The 15164-nt window shown below is 41.2% G+C and overlaps 2 protein-coding genes across 7 annotated transcripts in view; both read left to right on the top strand.

The window, feature by feature from the left end:
• Positions 1–1445, top strand: part of MFF (mitochondrial fission factor) — a 34901-nt gene extending 33456 nt beyond the window's left edge. For all 5 annotated transcript variants that reach the window (XM_054982796.1, XM_054982799.1, XM_054982798.1 and 2 more), the window contains one exon: positions 894–1445. In XM_054982796.1, the coding sequence (XP_054838771.1) occupies positions 894–1025 (132 nt within the window). In that variant the 3' untranslated portion in view covers positions 1026–1445. The remainder of the gene's footprint in view (positions 1–893) is intronic.
• Positions 1446–6479: 5034 nt separating this feature from the next.
• Positions 6480–13740, top strand: MRPL44 (mitochondrial ribosomal protein L44). 2 transcript variants are annotated; one of them, XM_054983262.1, is made up of 5 exons: positions 6865–6950; positions 7935–7973; positions 8089–8557; positions 10828–11006; positions 13384–13740. In XM_054983262.1, the coding sequence occupies exons 1-5, from the start codon at positions 6898–6900 to the stop codon at positions 13553–13555; spliced, it is 912 nt and encodes a 303-aa protein (XP_054839237.1). In that variant the 5' UTR covers positions 6865–6897; the 3' UTR covers positions 13556–13740. The 2 variants fall into 2 exon arrangements, with proteins under 2 accessions (XP_054839236.1, XP_054839237.1); XM_054983261.1 differs by lacking the exons at positions 6865–6950; positions 7935–7973 and adding an exon at positions 6480–6685.
• The last annotated feature ends 1424 nt before the right edge of the window (positions 13741–15164 follow it).

Here is a 15164-nt window from a genome sequence, read left to right as displayed (position 1 = left end):
GTCTATCCAGAAACCCCAAAAGCTCTTTTTTTAAAAAAAAAAAGTTGCCTTTAGCTTTGTGCCTAAATGCTAACAGAGAAGAAGCATGAGAGGTCTTCCCCAGAAAGCAGTTCAGTAATTTCAGTGCTACTGCACTGCATTTCAATGGTTGTCCTTTATACCCATCCACCCTGATATAAACCAGTGGCATATGGAGCACAGTCTCTGAAGAGGACTTTAACATTCAGATAGGTTGTATGAGAGCAAATAGGGTCCAGACTGTTTGGGGGGTTAAAAGTCAAGACCAGCAGTTGCATTGGGGCCAGAAATGAACTAGAAACCAATGAAGGTGTTGGAGTAGGGTACTTGGGATATGCAATACTAGTCAGCACCCTGGCAGCTACATTCTGAACCATTTGTACTTTCCAGACACTCCCCACATAGTGTGTGGTACAGTAATTCAATCTGGTGGTATATGAATTACTACGAACGGGTTCATCTCCTTTTCTGAAACACATAGATAAGGAATTCATGACATAGATGGGGTTGTTTGCATGCCTCCTTTTTGAAGAAGCCAGATACAGGATTGGAGGGCAGAATCCAAAAAAGAAAGTAAAACCCATTCACAAATCAGTGGCATTTTCCAGACCTAAAACTGGAAATTGCTGAATTCTACTTTGATATGGAAGACAAGGAAATAAATAGCCAAGATTCAGGAGTCTAAGAGACTAGGACCAGAGTTGTTAATTAAGTCTTGTATTACAAGTATTGCAGATTTCCATTACTAGTTTCCAAGTTACAGACCCCTTCCTGATAATTCAGATCTAGACTGTATGAAACAGAGATCTTGAGGCACTTAGGAAGCTTGTGCTAAGCAATCAAGCTGAAAGACATTTTTTTACTCCTTATTTCAGATAATCAAACTTAATCGTCGTCTACAACTGCTGGAAGAAGAAAACAAAGAACGCGCTAAAAGAGAAATGATCATGTACTCAATTACGGTAGCATTCTGGCTACTAAATAGTTGGCTTTGGTTTCGGCGCTAGAGATGACCACCCCACTTCAAAAGATTTGACAGTGTAAAAATATAGAGAATTTGCAAAGTCCTTTGTTTCTGTGTCTGAATTGTATGGTGATTTATGATCCATGCACTGGAAATTCTGCTGCCATGAACAGCTATAACATTACAGTGTTAATGGGATGCCTGGATGATTGTATTTATTTTTTCAGATTTGTGGTAACATTCTGTTATGCTCCTTTTGCATGTCTTGATGTACACTTGGATGAATTATTTTGCAAAGGGAATTGCTTCTGTTTCAACCTAGTGAAGGTATCCTGCAGACAATTCTGTCTTGTATAAGAGAAAGAAAAGGTTGGATTTGTGAAATTAACTTGCAAACTGTCATAATTAAAAGTATGGTTTCTTATTGTTATTCCATTATTAAATGCAGCATATTTCTAGCTAACCTTATTGCACTTGTTTTCTTTTAGCCAAATTAGGATGCAGTAGCGTTCCCAATTTTTAAAATATCCAAGCTCATAAGTATCTCTCTTGTTCAAGCACATGTACATATTGACTAAAAGTCATTCTTTGCTAATGTCAGCAGATTATCCAGAGGTGTGTTATAAAAGGTATTTTAGCTTTAATTTTGCAAATGTTTTTTCTAAAAATACATTTTTAAGCAAATCTGTCCATGAGTGCTCTAAAGATTATGGAACAAAGTACCAATAGTAAGTGTATTTAATAAAACAGTTAATCCAAAACAATGTTTAATTTCTTATTTTTAAAATTAACTGGAGACTGTTCTTCAGATGTCTGAAGAATCTGTACTTTGAAAACATTTTTGTTTTATTTTTGAAAATATTTTTTTTATTTCCACTATGAACAAATCAGCACTGCATTGCTTATTACCCTGTAAGTGCAGATGTATTTGCTTGTGGACTTCTGTTCAACCCAACCATTTACACAACCCTTATTTTCCTATGTTAATATGTATTACATTCAAGTTTCAGCTCTTTTAATAATGTACCATGACAGTGGGGATAATATTTAAAGTGTGTTTACTATGGGAAGAACTCTGTCCCAAATACTGTTCATGATAAAAACTAGATATGCTGAGCAATTTGCTGAAATCATTAAAGAATGCAGTTGCTAATAGGTTTCACTAAAACACTTATTCCAAAATAGCAGAGGGGAAAAAAGGCTATGCAGTACTGCCATTATGTAGGACCTCATACCCATTTGTTCCATATTAAATTCCAAAGTATCACAGAACACAGATAAAATATTGCCACATGACTCAAATGGGTGTACTAAAGAATAGCTTTTTCTGCTTGCTCTACCTGCAGATGGTCCAGCAACAGGACCTGAATGAGATGACTGTTTTTCAGGGCCAGTTGATATATTACAAAGGGGAAAAAATTATGCTCCTTTCCGCTCCTTGTTGTTATAATGTAAAGATTTGTGTAGTAAAAATAAAACAATAAATAGTCCCAAAAAATGACAACTAGAGGAAAAGAGGAACCGGTACAATATATTTGCTAAGAGAATGAGCTGTAATCCTGAATGTTCCTGGTACAAATTTCGTCTCAGTCACAAACTTATTTAGGTGGCCTTAGCAACCCTTTCTCTCTTGTTCTCAGTTCCTCATCTGCAACTACACTGGGCCATAGTAAGGATTACAATGATGAACGATGAAATATTGTTTTTAAAGGGGGGTCTCTACAGTAGAATTACTTTCAAGAACACCGAATTACTGGAATTATACTTCATCAATAGCCCTTATCATGTGGATTAATCTTCCCAGGAGGTAAATGTAAACAGAGAGAAAAGTGAGCTTCTCTGGTATTTTCTAATTTAGAAGACGTCATGTATTAAGTAGCCGTTCATGGGAAGTCATGTATTCCATTTTTCCCCCTCCTCTTCCATGAGTGGCTTCATATATTTAAGAGGATTCTCTAGGCTCCCAAATGCTAGTATACTACAGTGGTTAGAGTATCAGAGTAGGATCCGGGACACTCAGGTTTGAATCTCCATTCTGTCATGAAAGCTTGCAGGATGATCTTGGGCCAGTCATATACTTTCAGCCTTACCTATTTCACAGGGTTGTTACGATGATAAAATGGAATGATGTAACAACCTTTGGGTCTCCATTGGGGACAAAGGTAAGTTATAAATGAAGTCAAGAAATACGGCCCTTTCCTACCCTTTTTCTTTTAGTCTGCTCCTCTCCTTGGATGATGCTATTGACTGAGTGCTTTAAGGAATAACTGAGTGCTGGCTGGTGCGTTCATAAAAGGTTCTCAAATCTATGAAACTTTATGCCACAATAAGGGAGCAATTCAAAGGCCCTCCAGGAGAGGATGGTAACTAAGCTGCCATGCTGGCATGCTTTGCAGATATATCAATATAACACTGCCATAAGGCCCTGTCAATGTAATTCCAGTGCAGTGATCCTATGGCCAGTGGAGTGACTTGTCAGGGAGGAGCAGGACTTACTTGGCATCATCTAGACATATACCCAAATGTTCCCCTTTAATTCAAAGAGAAGAAAATATGACCACCTTCCATTGCCTTTCACTTCTGCAATGGAGTTTAGGATTCCAACCATCTCTGCAGCCAGTCATGGCTTACCCCTGCCAGGACATTCATATTGTGCATCCTTCAAAGTGATCAAGAGAGCTGGCCTCTCAAAATCTTACACCTCGGAAGCTCTTGTTGGTCTTTCAGGTGCTAACGGACTCAAACCTTGCTCATCTTGTGATTCTTCTATCAGTGTAGTTTTCAAAGACACGGGGGCCTTGCTAAAACAAGAGAGATGGCAACCCTGTTGCTTCCAGAACTCCGTTCTTTATGCTGTTCTATAAATTCTTGGATCACTTCCCTGCTGTGTCTGTATTAATAGGTTTGATCATCATAGCAGTCTTCAGAATGGTATGCTCAGTGGCAGGGAGGATCCCACCCTGTCTGGACAGGTGTGCTGTGGCTAACAACCATGCTTATTTGAGTTCACAATCTGCATAATCTCACTGCTAGTACATTAGAAACCATGCAGACTGTGTGAGATGGAAGGGAAACAGAACAAGGGCTGCTGGAATGATTAAATCAAATTCCATGAATCCATGGGAGGTCTGGTAAAGAATTCCAAATGCCAAGATTTTTCCTGCATGCCAAGTTGCCTGTGTGGTTGGGGGACTGCTCTGCGGTTTATGAGTTGTAAGTTCTGGTCCTTCCTTTCCCTTCTATTTTTCTGCTGATAAAACTCAGGCTGGCCAAACAATAAGTTTGGCTGTTTCGTTCTAGTTAGCTATTGGGAAATATGGCAGAGAGGCCTTCTGTAAATGTGCAGTTATGGCTCATTGTTTTTTAAAAAACTTCCATCTTCTCCTAAGGCCATATTACCATATATAGGCCATGAGGTTGCCTAGGACAGGCCATGAAGTTTTGATTTCCTCTCCCAAGAGAGCTGTGGAAATGGGTGGCTGATATGCTTGGGCAACTCATCCTTACTTCCCAGTGTGTCCACCTGTCAAAAGGGTAGATGTTCACAGACAGGGATTGAACTTTCTATCCCGCTCCACACAATCTGCGAAGATTCCAGATTGTTATAACTAATGTTATATAGTTAGGATTGCAAGGGTCTTTCTGACCTCTGTACCCACTCTCTGCAGGGCAGAGGAGTAGCATTGGCAGGTGGTGACAGCCTGACTACTCCTTTCCTGGCCACTCGCAGTGCTGTCAACTGCAGCCGCCCTGCAATTGGTGGATTCTGCTGGCATTGCCAGGACAACTAGAGAGCATCCTCTCCTGCCTGCCTTGCTGGGCTCGGCTGGTGGCGCAGCTCTCCTGGTAGAAAAAGGAAAGCGCTAAGGCTCGAGGAGATCGAAAAGGAGGGGTTACAATAAAACGCCCTATGCAACATATATAATATTAATTTCAATTTTCTATTTTTCACGTGTTCATTAACCAATTTTATGCATACATTCAGTTACACCATCCCATTTCCAATAAATATATTTTGTGCATAAGTCTGAAGTGAGTCCTATTGTTTGTCTTTATTTCCTTCTTATTCTTTAAGTCTCTTTCCAAGAACGCTCAACAAGGCTGGTGTGAATGGAAAACGGCACTGCGGCGCTGCAAGATGCTGGCTATGTTGGCTACGAACTCTGCCAGCTTATTTCTTATAAGCTTGTTTCGAGTTTGTCTTCTTCTGGCCAATCATTCTATATAACCAATAATAATATTTTTTACTCAAACGTTCTTTAAACTGGAAAACCAATACAAAGGAAAATTATGGACTTACAATTTCTCCAGACAATTATTTCTTTAATCAAGGTTACCGGATAGTCATTTCAGATCAGGTGGGGTCCCCAATTCGTTCTACAGAAGGAAATAAAGACAAACAACAGGGCTCACTTCGGACTTATGCACAAATATATTTATTGGAAATGGGATGGTTGTAACTGAATGTATGCATAAAATTGGTTAATGAACACGTGAAAAATAGAAAATTGAAATTAATATTCTGTATGTTGCATAGGGTGTTTTATTGTAACCCCTCCTTTTCGATCTCCTCGAGCCTTAGTGCTTTCCTTTTTCTACCAGTTGTACTAGGAGATTCCCCTTTTGAGTGAAGAGGCACAGCTCTCCTGCAAAAGTCCTTTGCTAATGGACTAGCAGCGCCGCAGTTACGGGCCTCAGGATTGCACTGTAAATAGCAAGTTGTCCTTTCTCCTCTTCTCTCTTTTATTCCTTAAAGGGATTGAGATCAAGGGTATCGTGCTCACCAGTGTCCAAATCTTTCATAGAAATCTCCATTATTTGAACAGAGCATATGTTTCATGTCTAAAACGGAACATGTAAAATTGACGAAAGCTAGATTTCACACTGGCAGAATTTTTTTTTTTTATCGTTGAAGCCTGTAAGAAAAAAATCACTCGAGCAAATACCTGCAAACCAAAGCTGAGTTTGTTTGCCTCTCTGGTTGTGCTCTCTCGCTCTCTTGTTTTTAAAAAAATATTTTGGACTCTTTCACAAATGCTTATCATAGGTTTGTGGGTGTCCCTCTGCACTTGAAATGATAATATGCTGGTCCTCCGTACGGTTTGTGGCGTTGGGGAGGAGGATTGGAGAAGAGCGCCAATCCTAAACATGCGCGGACTGGCACTCGTCTGAAGAAGTAAAGCCATCATCAGATCTCACGCCCGTGAGCTTTGCAGTGCACAGGCTTCCTAGGCGGCTTGTGATCGGGATCCTATCCGGGGAAAGGCTCTTTCTGATTCCTTGCCTATTCCAGGAAATACGGAAACGATAGAAGCCACTTTTATTTTTTTAGCGCCCAAACCACGTTACACCCTGAATACAGCTGCGGGAGAGGCTAGCGTCCCCTTGCAGCCACAGCCCACGAAGACCCGTCAGGGGCAGTTTTGCCAGCCGCGGAACCAAGTTGGCCGGAACTGAAGGAAGGAAGCGCTAGTTTCCCAACGGTGCGGTGTCAGTGGACGCGCCCGGCCCTCTTTCCTGCTGGGCTCTTTTCAAGGCAATGGCGGCCGCGCTGCTTCAGCCTCTGGGCCTTCAGGCTTGTCGCCGTTTTCTGGCTGCCGCTGCTGGCCGTGTAACGCTTCGCCCTCAGCCGCGCCGGGATAACAAGCGCTGGGTCCGCGCTTATCTGGAGCAGCAGCGGCGGCTGGAGCCCCCGATGCGTCGGTGAGGGTCTCGCCGACTGTTTTGCTGCCCTTCGTCGCTAGGGGGCGCCTCTGTCCGAACGCCTCCCCTGGGGCTTGCGGAAGGGAAGGCCTTTTTGGGCGGCGGGCGGCCTATTGAGTTTTAGGGCTGGGGCTTCGCTGACGCCGCGGGAGGGAGGGTGGGCGCATTGTGGCGCTGAAGGCACTTTCGGCCCAAAGGAGAGGCTTGAGGGAATGCTGTCTGGCTTTCTTTGGTGCCAAAATCGCGTGGAGCTACTTCTAGTTGTGTAAATAAGGTCTTTTTGTCGCCCGATAGGAACCGTATGAGAGATGTGGCTTTGGAAAAGGATATGGCTAAAGAGACAGTGTTGCATAGTGATTAGAGTAGGCCCTAGATTCAAATCCCCACTCTGCCATTGAAGCTTACTGGGTGACATTGGGCCAGTCATACACTCTGGCATAACCTTCTTTATAGGGTATTGATTGTGACAGGATAAAATAAAGGAAAAGGGAATGACATATGTTGCTCTGGTTGCAGGGAAGAAGAGTGACTTTAAAAAGTGCTAAATTAAATACATTTTTGAATTCTAAAAAGAGTTGACAGTTTATAATCTAGGGAAAGTGAACATGTGTACAGGGTGAATGGACTTGTTTTTAGCTGGCCCTGCCCCATCTGCATTTTGGTAGCATCTATAGGGATAGTTTCTGTGTACGGAATCGAGACTTCACATTTGCCAGAGTTCCTGATCACATGTGCATGAGGGTGTGGGCCAGTAATCCCAATACATAATCCCACTCCTCACTACACATGTTCACTTTCCCGAGCTTGTAACAGCTGCCATATATGTTTTGAATTAGGTCTGAGATTCAAGAGAGATGTAAGGGACATAGTTAACCATTCCATAATCTCCCTGGTATATTCTGAAGCTTTTGCATATCTATTTGCATGTGGGAAATGGCATAAAATACAAATACAAAATTGTGAAAATATGCCCAGGTGTCAATCTATTTCCTAAATTAGTATTTTCCATATAAATTCTATCATATATGAAGTGGCATTAATGTATGGACAGGTGCCTTGAACTGACTGTCATTTTACAACCAGGAGAGTATAGAATGCCAAAGAGAAACAGAAAAAATTCTAAATATTTTCTTAAATATTGTCCTTATGAAGTAATAGCATTTAATTCCTGGTAACTATATTTATGGTTTTCCTAAAATAATGTTTGCTGTTGTTTTAACACATTCTAAACTTTGCCTTCTACATTTAGGGTTTCTCAAAGCAGACAGAAACTGAATGTGGGAATGGGGTAGGTTGAAAAATCTACTTAAGTACAGTACCTCTTTCTCTAGTACAGAATGTTCCCTAAGTCTGTAAAAGCAATGATTTTGTTTCTAATTAATTTCTGTTTTTCCATTTCACAGCTCTGAAAAACCTAATTGGGATTACCATGCAGAAATACAAGCATTTAGTTACCGACTGCATGAGAAATTTTCCTTGGATCTCCTCAAAACTGCCTTTGTTAACCATTCTTACATTGAAAGTGAAGAAGCTAGACGTAAAATGCTGGGTCTAGAAAAAGAAGAAATTGCTCTTAATCTCAAGGACAATCAGCAGCTTTCAGAGCAGGGGGCCTCTTTTTCACGCTGTTACCTCACAGAATGCTTTGAAAAGGCCTTTCCAAAAATACCACCTGCTGGCATTGAGGCTATTGTTAACTTTCTCACCAGTGAAGAATTGGTATCTTATTTGGCCCGAAACTTGTCTTTACAAGACTTGACCCTTTGTGCAGAATTTCCTGTACCACCTAATATGCTTCAACAAACTTTCTTTGCTGTAATAGGAGCATTGCATCAAAGCAGCGGGCCTCAGAGAACAGAGATCTTTGTCAGGGTAAGTTATTGCACAGTATAACATTGTTATGTATAGCAGAATTAATAGGTCTTTGGCACCCATCCAAGGCTACAGTGTTCCCTGTCATAACACAAGGAATAATGAATTGCATCCTGTTACCCAAAAGTCAATAGAGTATAATTGCCTGCAACCCTTCTGTTTAATTATATCTCTTTTACTCTATGAAATATTTGTGCATAATTGAAGAAGAAGCTAAGCAGCCTGGATGTAGGGCTGTTTAAAAGCTGTGCGGATGGAAATGGAAAGTACCCCAAGAAAATGTAAAGTTTCAGATATTGTTATGGAATCTGAATTTGGCAAGTTTTGTTTTAACAACATCAAACTTCATTGACTGGCCTTCCATCAGTTCAGTGTTTGCACAGATGTCACTCAAATAATTCCAGTTTTTACACTTGCAAATGGGATAATAATAACCAACAACAACAACATTCGATTTATATACTGCCCTTCAGGACGACTTAACACCCACTCAGAGCAGTTTACACAGTATACCATTATCCCCACAACAACAAACACCCTGTTAGGTGGGTGGGGCTGAGAGAGCTCCTAGAAGCTGTGACTGACCCAAGGTCATCACCCAGCTGGCTTCAAGTGGAGAAGTGGGGAATCAAACCCGGTCTTAACCACTACACCAAACTGGTTCTCAGAATACTGAGAAGAATTCACTTGATGATTCTTCTTTCTTTGTAATATGCAAACTTAAATGCTCAGATGCTTGGAAGGGTCAGATATCTGTGCATAGGAATTTACTAGTCTTGGAAACCAGAGGGCTGCTGTTACGAAATTCTGATGCATGCACATCCATCTATGTCAATGCATTTTAATTGTCATTTACTTCTTTGGGACTGTCCAATGCCTTTGACTAGGGCAAAATTCTGATGCTGTTTGGTCTGATTTAATGACAAGCTGCATCATAAATCTGTGACAGTGTCACTGCTGTGTTCAGAAATACCATTTGTTTCATTCCCCCCCCCCCTTTTTAGAGAGGGCAGTAGCAAGAGCACATGAATGATACAGTGTGGAGACTTTTGCATGCTTGATATCATTACTAATATAAAGGCCTCCAAAATTTGTATTTCCTAGTTTTGGAGTACACATTTCAGCAGCTTGCAATGCTTGCTGTTCAATACAAAATACGTCTATATAGTCTAACCAAGAGAATCTCCCTTTTTCTGCTTTGCTGCTGCTAGGCAGGTAGGCTGGTTGCATCCAGCCAACAGGTGAGCAGCTATCTTTCTTAGTTCTTTGAGTTGACTGCATGCTAGGTGTACCCTAGGAAATACAGTCACTGGGTACCTGATGTTGTTATCAGCCACTCTGGAAAGAGCAGCTGGGGAAGATCCACTATTCAGGAGACATTATTTTCTGAGTGTTGGTGATGCTTATAATTTTGAGGGGTGTGTGTGGGGGGGGGTCGCCATTATTAATTATCAGCAGGCATTCCAGAGTATGCACCTGTGAATTAGGATCAGTGCCCTCCTTGATATAGTTTTCCTTGTCCTTAAACTGGAAGAATATAATTCACAGGTAAACTGATGTGGCCACCCCAACTATGGAAGACTGCATTCTGCTAATAAGTTAATGAAGATGCCCAATGGCATTTGGTGGCTGAGAGGTATATTGTTTTGTGGCAGGTAACAGTTTTTTGGGGGGGAAATGATATAAACCGTTAACTTCTTGACTTTAAGGGGATATGATCTCTGTCAGATGGCTTGAATGAAATAATGACATACGTGTAAAGGTAAAGGAAGTTCCCTGTGCAAGCATCGAGTTATTACTGACCCATGGAGGGACGTCGCATCGCGACATTTTCTTGGCAGACTTTTTTATGGGGTGGTTTGCCATTGCCTTCCCCAGTCATCTACACTTTACCCCCAGGAAACTGGCTACTCATTTTACTGACCTCAGAAGGATGGAAGGCTGAGTCAACCTTGAGCCGGCTACCTGAACCCGGCTTCCGTCAGGATCATACTCAGGTTGTGAGCAGAGCTTGGGCTGCAGTACTGCAGCTTACCACTCTGCGCCATGGGGCTCCTTAGTAAGTGTGAGGTACCTAAAATAACAAGCTTTGGCCTTTAGAACAATGAGCAGGAGGCATTTTATAAAACTAATTCTTTGTAACCATAATTGTAAAATATGTAGCACATATCATTAACACTTTATATTTCTATTTTGTTATTGTATCTTTAATCTCTGTATATATCGGAAATCAAAATTTATGGCCTTTGTTACCTTCCCTCCCTTTTCAGGACTTCTTCATTCCTCAGTTGATAGGAAAAGACCTGTTTGAACTTTGGAATGTGGTAAACCCCATGGGCTTGCTGATGGAAGAACTGGCCCAGAGGAATGTGTCTCCTCCAGAGCCAAGACTAACAAGACAGTCAGGAGCTACCACTGCCTTGCCCTTGTTCTTCGTTGGATTGTATTGGTTAGTAGGACTTCGGTCCACTTTAGATTTTTCTGTTACATTTATGTCCCACCTTTCTTTCATCATGGAACTCAAGGAGACTTGAGTGGGATAACTCCTGGCAATCCCATCAGCTACCTACCAGATTCGTTACTGGTTTAGTTTCAGCAGTGTGACGGTAATGTGCCTACCAATCAGGGCCACCTCCAGCTTTTGTGGGCCCTAGGCAAGGGATAATAACTGCCCCCTTCTTTTTCGGTACCACCTTTTCTAGCCACTTTTTTGCCCTACGTTGACCCAGTCACCCTCTTTATTTACTTAAGACGTTTTGAGTCCTCCTCAAGCCAGCTTCGAATTAAAATAATAAATTATCAGTATAAAAACACAACCCATTCCACTTGGTCTCTCCTTTTTGGCTCCACCCTTCCTCCTTTAATCATAATCTTGAATTCCCCCCTTCTCCTTCCTCCTTGCAGCCTGATTAGGGAGAACATAGACTGCCGCCTCCTGCCAGCCTGCTGTAGTTGCAAGTTGGGGGTGAAAAAGACTAGAGGGAGGAAGCAAGCTGCTCTCCCCTCCTTGTGATCAGTAGGGCTCCTGGAGAGGGGCGGTGACCTGATTTCTCCCTGCTCCATCCTCTGTGCAAGATGCTCTTAACAGATAAGCACAGTAAGGGAGCGAGATCAGGCCTGCCCTAGCTTTTGCCCCTGGTGCATGGAATTCATCTTTGAGTAGCTTCTACATGTGAAAAATCCAGCACGTGTGGGCTCAGACCGTGCAGCTGATGTTCCATGTAAATTCTGGGCATCGACTGTGCAGTTTTGGACCTATGCCTGTTGGGTTTTTTGCACATCGGCAAATATGTAGTCTGGCACATAACAAGCCCATTATCAATTTCCACATTTTTGGCAAGTATGGGATGCAGCTTTTAAAGGAGCCTTAGCCTTCTGTTGGCCTATGGTGTCTAAAGAAAGATGACTACTAAAATACCAATAAAAATTGTGCTTTGGTAGCTCTATAAGCCATGATAGTCAAACGGTCGTCTGACTTCTCTGTCTCAAGGAAGCGTGTGTCTCTGGCAAACTTCAATTAGAAATGCAATTTGTAAATTCAGACATTAATTACAGTTTAGAATTTGTAATTTCAAGACGAGTCCTGGCCGTGACAATCTTTGGAATGGGTTGTGTGTGTGTCCTTTAATTTACATAACCAAGCCTTTCTGTTCATCCCAGTCTAGCCTTGCTCATTCATTACCATTACTTTCCCTTACGCCATCTCCACTGTTCTTTGGCAGTTCCTGACCTTTTTCTTGTCCTTCTCCTTGACGGCTGGAGCTAACTTGCCAATTTAATTGTAGCTTGTTGATGTATAATTTGTCTGTTCCCTGCCAGATGCCTAGTTAGATCTCACTCACACTTTGTTAGATCTTGGTTTGTCTTTGCAGTTTTTGTTTTTCAGTACTAGATAGATGGGTACTGAACATGACATTCAGATGCCTGTTCCTGCTTTTGGCTTCTGTTGTTGTTTAATAAAGCAGACAGCCTTTATGGTCACAAAGACAACCCATATTACCTACTTCTGTAGTTGTTATATAGGAGAGAGCACACACACCGCATGCAGAGAAACTAATTTTTATCAGAGAAACTAATATTTCTGTACTTGTATGAGCTGAAAGAGCTTTCTGGCGAGGTAAAAGAAACAGCAACATTGAGTGGCCCTATAGAAATAGATCAGATAGTGAAACTGAGTTTTGATATTTTTGTCTTGGACACTTTATTGGAAAGTCAAATTAAAAATCTTTTAAATAAATAAAATTCTTCATTTCAGAATGCAGGCAAGGGATTCCATGTTTAAATGTTTCACCAAATAAGAAGCATCTTGCACATCGATAACTAGTGTTTGAGATAATGCTAGCCTAACACTGGTTTTCTTTGTATTACCAAGTGGGGAGAGCATTCGATCCCATGACATTCCCCATCCTTACCACCTGGGGAGTAATCATGCAATCCTGAAAAATCTTTACCACCCATTAATTAGCAGCTTTTGTACGCTGGGATTGAAAGATAATGTAACTAATTTGTCCTTGTCCCGTTTAAATGTACTCAAACTGTCCTTTGCCATGACCTACTGAAACATGGTTCTATATGGAAGAGAAGGTCTAGACGTAAAAAATAATATTCTTGTTCCTACAGGCAAGCTAAGTTCCAGTGAGCTGTTGGAAGTCACTGTCATTTATGTAGCACGGCCTACAAGCTGAGATGCATTGAACAAAAATTGTGTTCTATGAGTATTCATTGCATTGCCGTATTATGCAAAAGGAGTGCTGTGTTGCTGCTATCATTTATATATTGTGAGGTGACTGATATTTCCCATAAAACTGTTTCCTCTTTATTTCCAGTGATAAGAAGCTTTTGGCTGAAGGTACCGGTGAAACAATATTGGCTGCTGAAGAAGAGGCTTCCCGTGTGGCCCTCAGGAAACTTTATGGGTTTACTGAGAATAGGCAACCCTGGGATTATTCTTCACCAAAACAGGAGCAGAAAGCAAAAAATGTTATTAGCAGCAATTAGGCAAAAAGGTTTGCTGCTGCTTTGTGTACAAGCCTTGATTCAAACGATGCTTTTCAAGAAGTTTTATTTAGCCAGTTACTGTGTAGCTTGGGTTTTGAAAACACCCACATTTCCTTCACCAGGAAATAAAGGTGGGGTAGAGTCAAGTCTTATGTTAAGAAATAAAGAACTTTGGAGAACAATCATTTTGACAAATATCATTGTGCTTTTTAGTAGAATATATAATTGTTACCTCGGAAGCTTGACCCTTACAACTACATAATCAAACAGCTGTTATCCCTGAGCGTTGTGAAAAGGTGAGCAACTAAAAGTATGAATAATAATCGCTCTCCAAAGGTTTGCACAGTATGCTGAGTGTTCGCTCAATGGAGACTTGTATTGTAAAAATCATACAGTAACAAGATGAAAAGCTACAATGCAATACAATTTAAAGCAATACAGTGTTTCATATCCCCCTGCGGAGTAAAGGTAATTTATAGCTATGTGTTTCTGTTCTTTGAAAAGTACAAAAACACCTTGATTGCATTGGCCCTTAATTTGCAACAACTGTGTCAAATAGACCTGTATAATCGAAGGTCCACAGACCAAGTGCAACCATTTCCTTGACTCATTGTGGCTCTCTTCCATTTCTGTATAGGAGCACTTAAAGTCTACAAATCCCTTCAGAGCTGGGGAGTGCAGATGGGAGAATATCTACTTCACTATATTTGCTCTGCTTCTCCTGTCCTTGATTGAGGAGTTTGCTGTCCCTAATAAAATGACAGACAGTGTCAGTCTTTCCAACCTGGACTGGTCTGGCAACTAGCCATGCTTTATAGCCCACCTGCCTTTCAAATTCCCTCGTGCTACATTTAACCACAGTTAAAGATAAATGTGCACAAGCCTGGTGCAAAAAAAAGGGGAAGGCATGTGCACCAGCCTAGCAACCAGTCAACTTCATGCACATTTTCCCTTTATCATGGTATTTAAACATGACATTCAAGTGCAGTCTTGGTATGTGAACTACTGGGAAAGTGGAAAGATTGGAGAATTACTTCTGCTAAATACATAATGGATGTGAGAGAACAGAAGGGGAGAAGGCTGAAGGCAGATAAAGCAAAGTACCAAGACAAAAGACTTGTGGTGAGAAAGATATATTAGGTAATAGGGAAAGAGAGACTTCGGTATTGGAGATACAGAGGAAGAGGCCCTATGAATGGAGAAAGAACAAGGGGGCTGCAGACCTGTGATACAGAGGGTAGAATATTGATGGTGGGGCAGGAGGAGGAAGAAGGGTTAATAAAAAAATTCAGAGAGACCTGTGAAGGTGCAAAGAGATGCACCTATGAGGCGGAGAGAGAAAAGCTGAAAAAGATACATAGGTATAAATTGTTTTATTCTGGTGCAATTTAAAAATCACTGTAACCTGCCACAAGTCCTTTTTAGAAAACGGTGGGCTAAAATGTTTTAAATGGGTTAATTAAAGGGTTATGCGGTCCTCAGAGAAATGAGTTGTATAAACTTGTGGAACGTGATATATACATTTATGCAAATAGGGAGAGCCTTCAGTAAATCAGTTTAAGAATTTGCTTAAAGTGTTACTACACTAGGTGAGGCATTGGCACCTGGA

The sequence above is a fragment of the Eublepharis macularius genome, chromosome 6, assembly GCF_028583425.1.
Source record: "Eublepharis macularius isolate TG4126 chromosome 6, MPM_Emac_v1.0, whole genome shotgun sequence".
NCBI classification, from domain to species: domain Eukaryota; kingdom Metazoa; phylum Chordata; class Lepidosauria; order Squamata; family Eublepharidae; genus Eublepharis; species Eublepharis macularius.
This window is presented reverse-complemented; position numbering and strand designations above follow the sequence as displayed.

Bases quoted from the DNA above. Each gene is read 5' to 3' on its own strand.
- MRPL44 (XM_054983261.1), top strand. From the start codon at position 6,522: ATGGCGGCCGCGCTGCTTCAGCCTCTGGGCCTTCAGGCTTGTCGCCGT. The intron at 8,558-10,827 runs GTAAGTTATTGC...CTCCCTTTTCAG, and splicing joins GAACAGAGATCTTTGTCAGG to GACTTCTTCATTCCTCAGTT. The intron at 11,007-13,383 runs GTTAGTAGGACT...CTTTATTTCCAG, and splicing joins TTCTTCGTTGGATTGTATTG to TGATAAGAAGCTTTTGGCTG.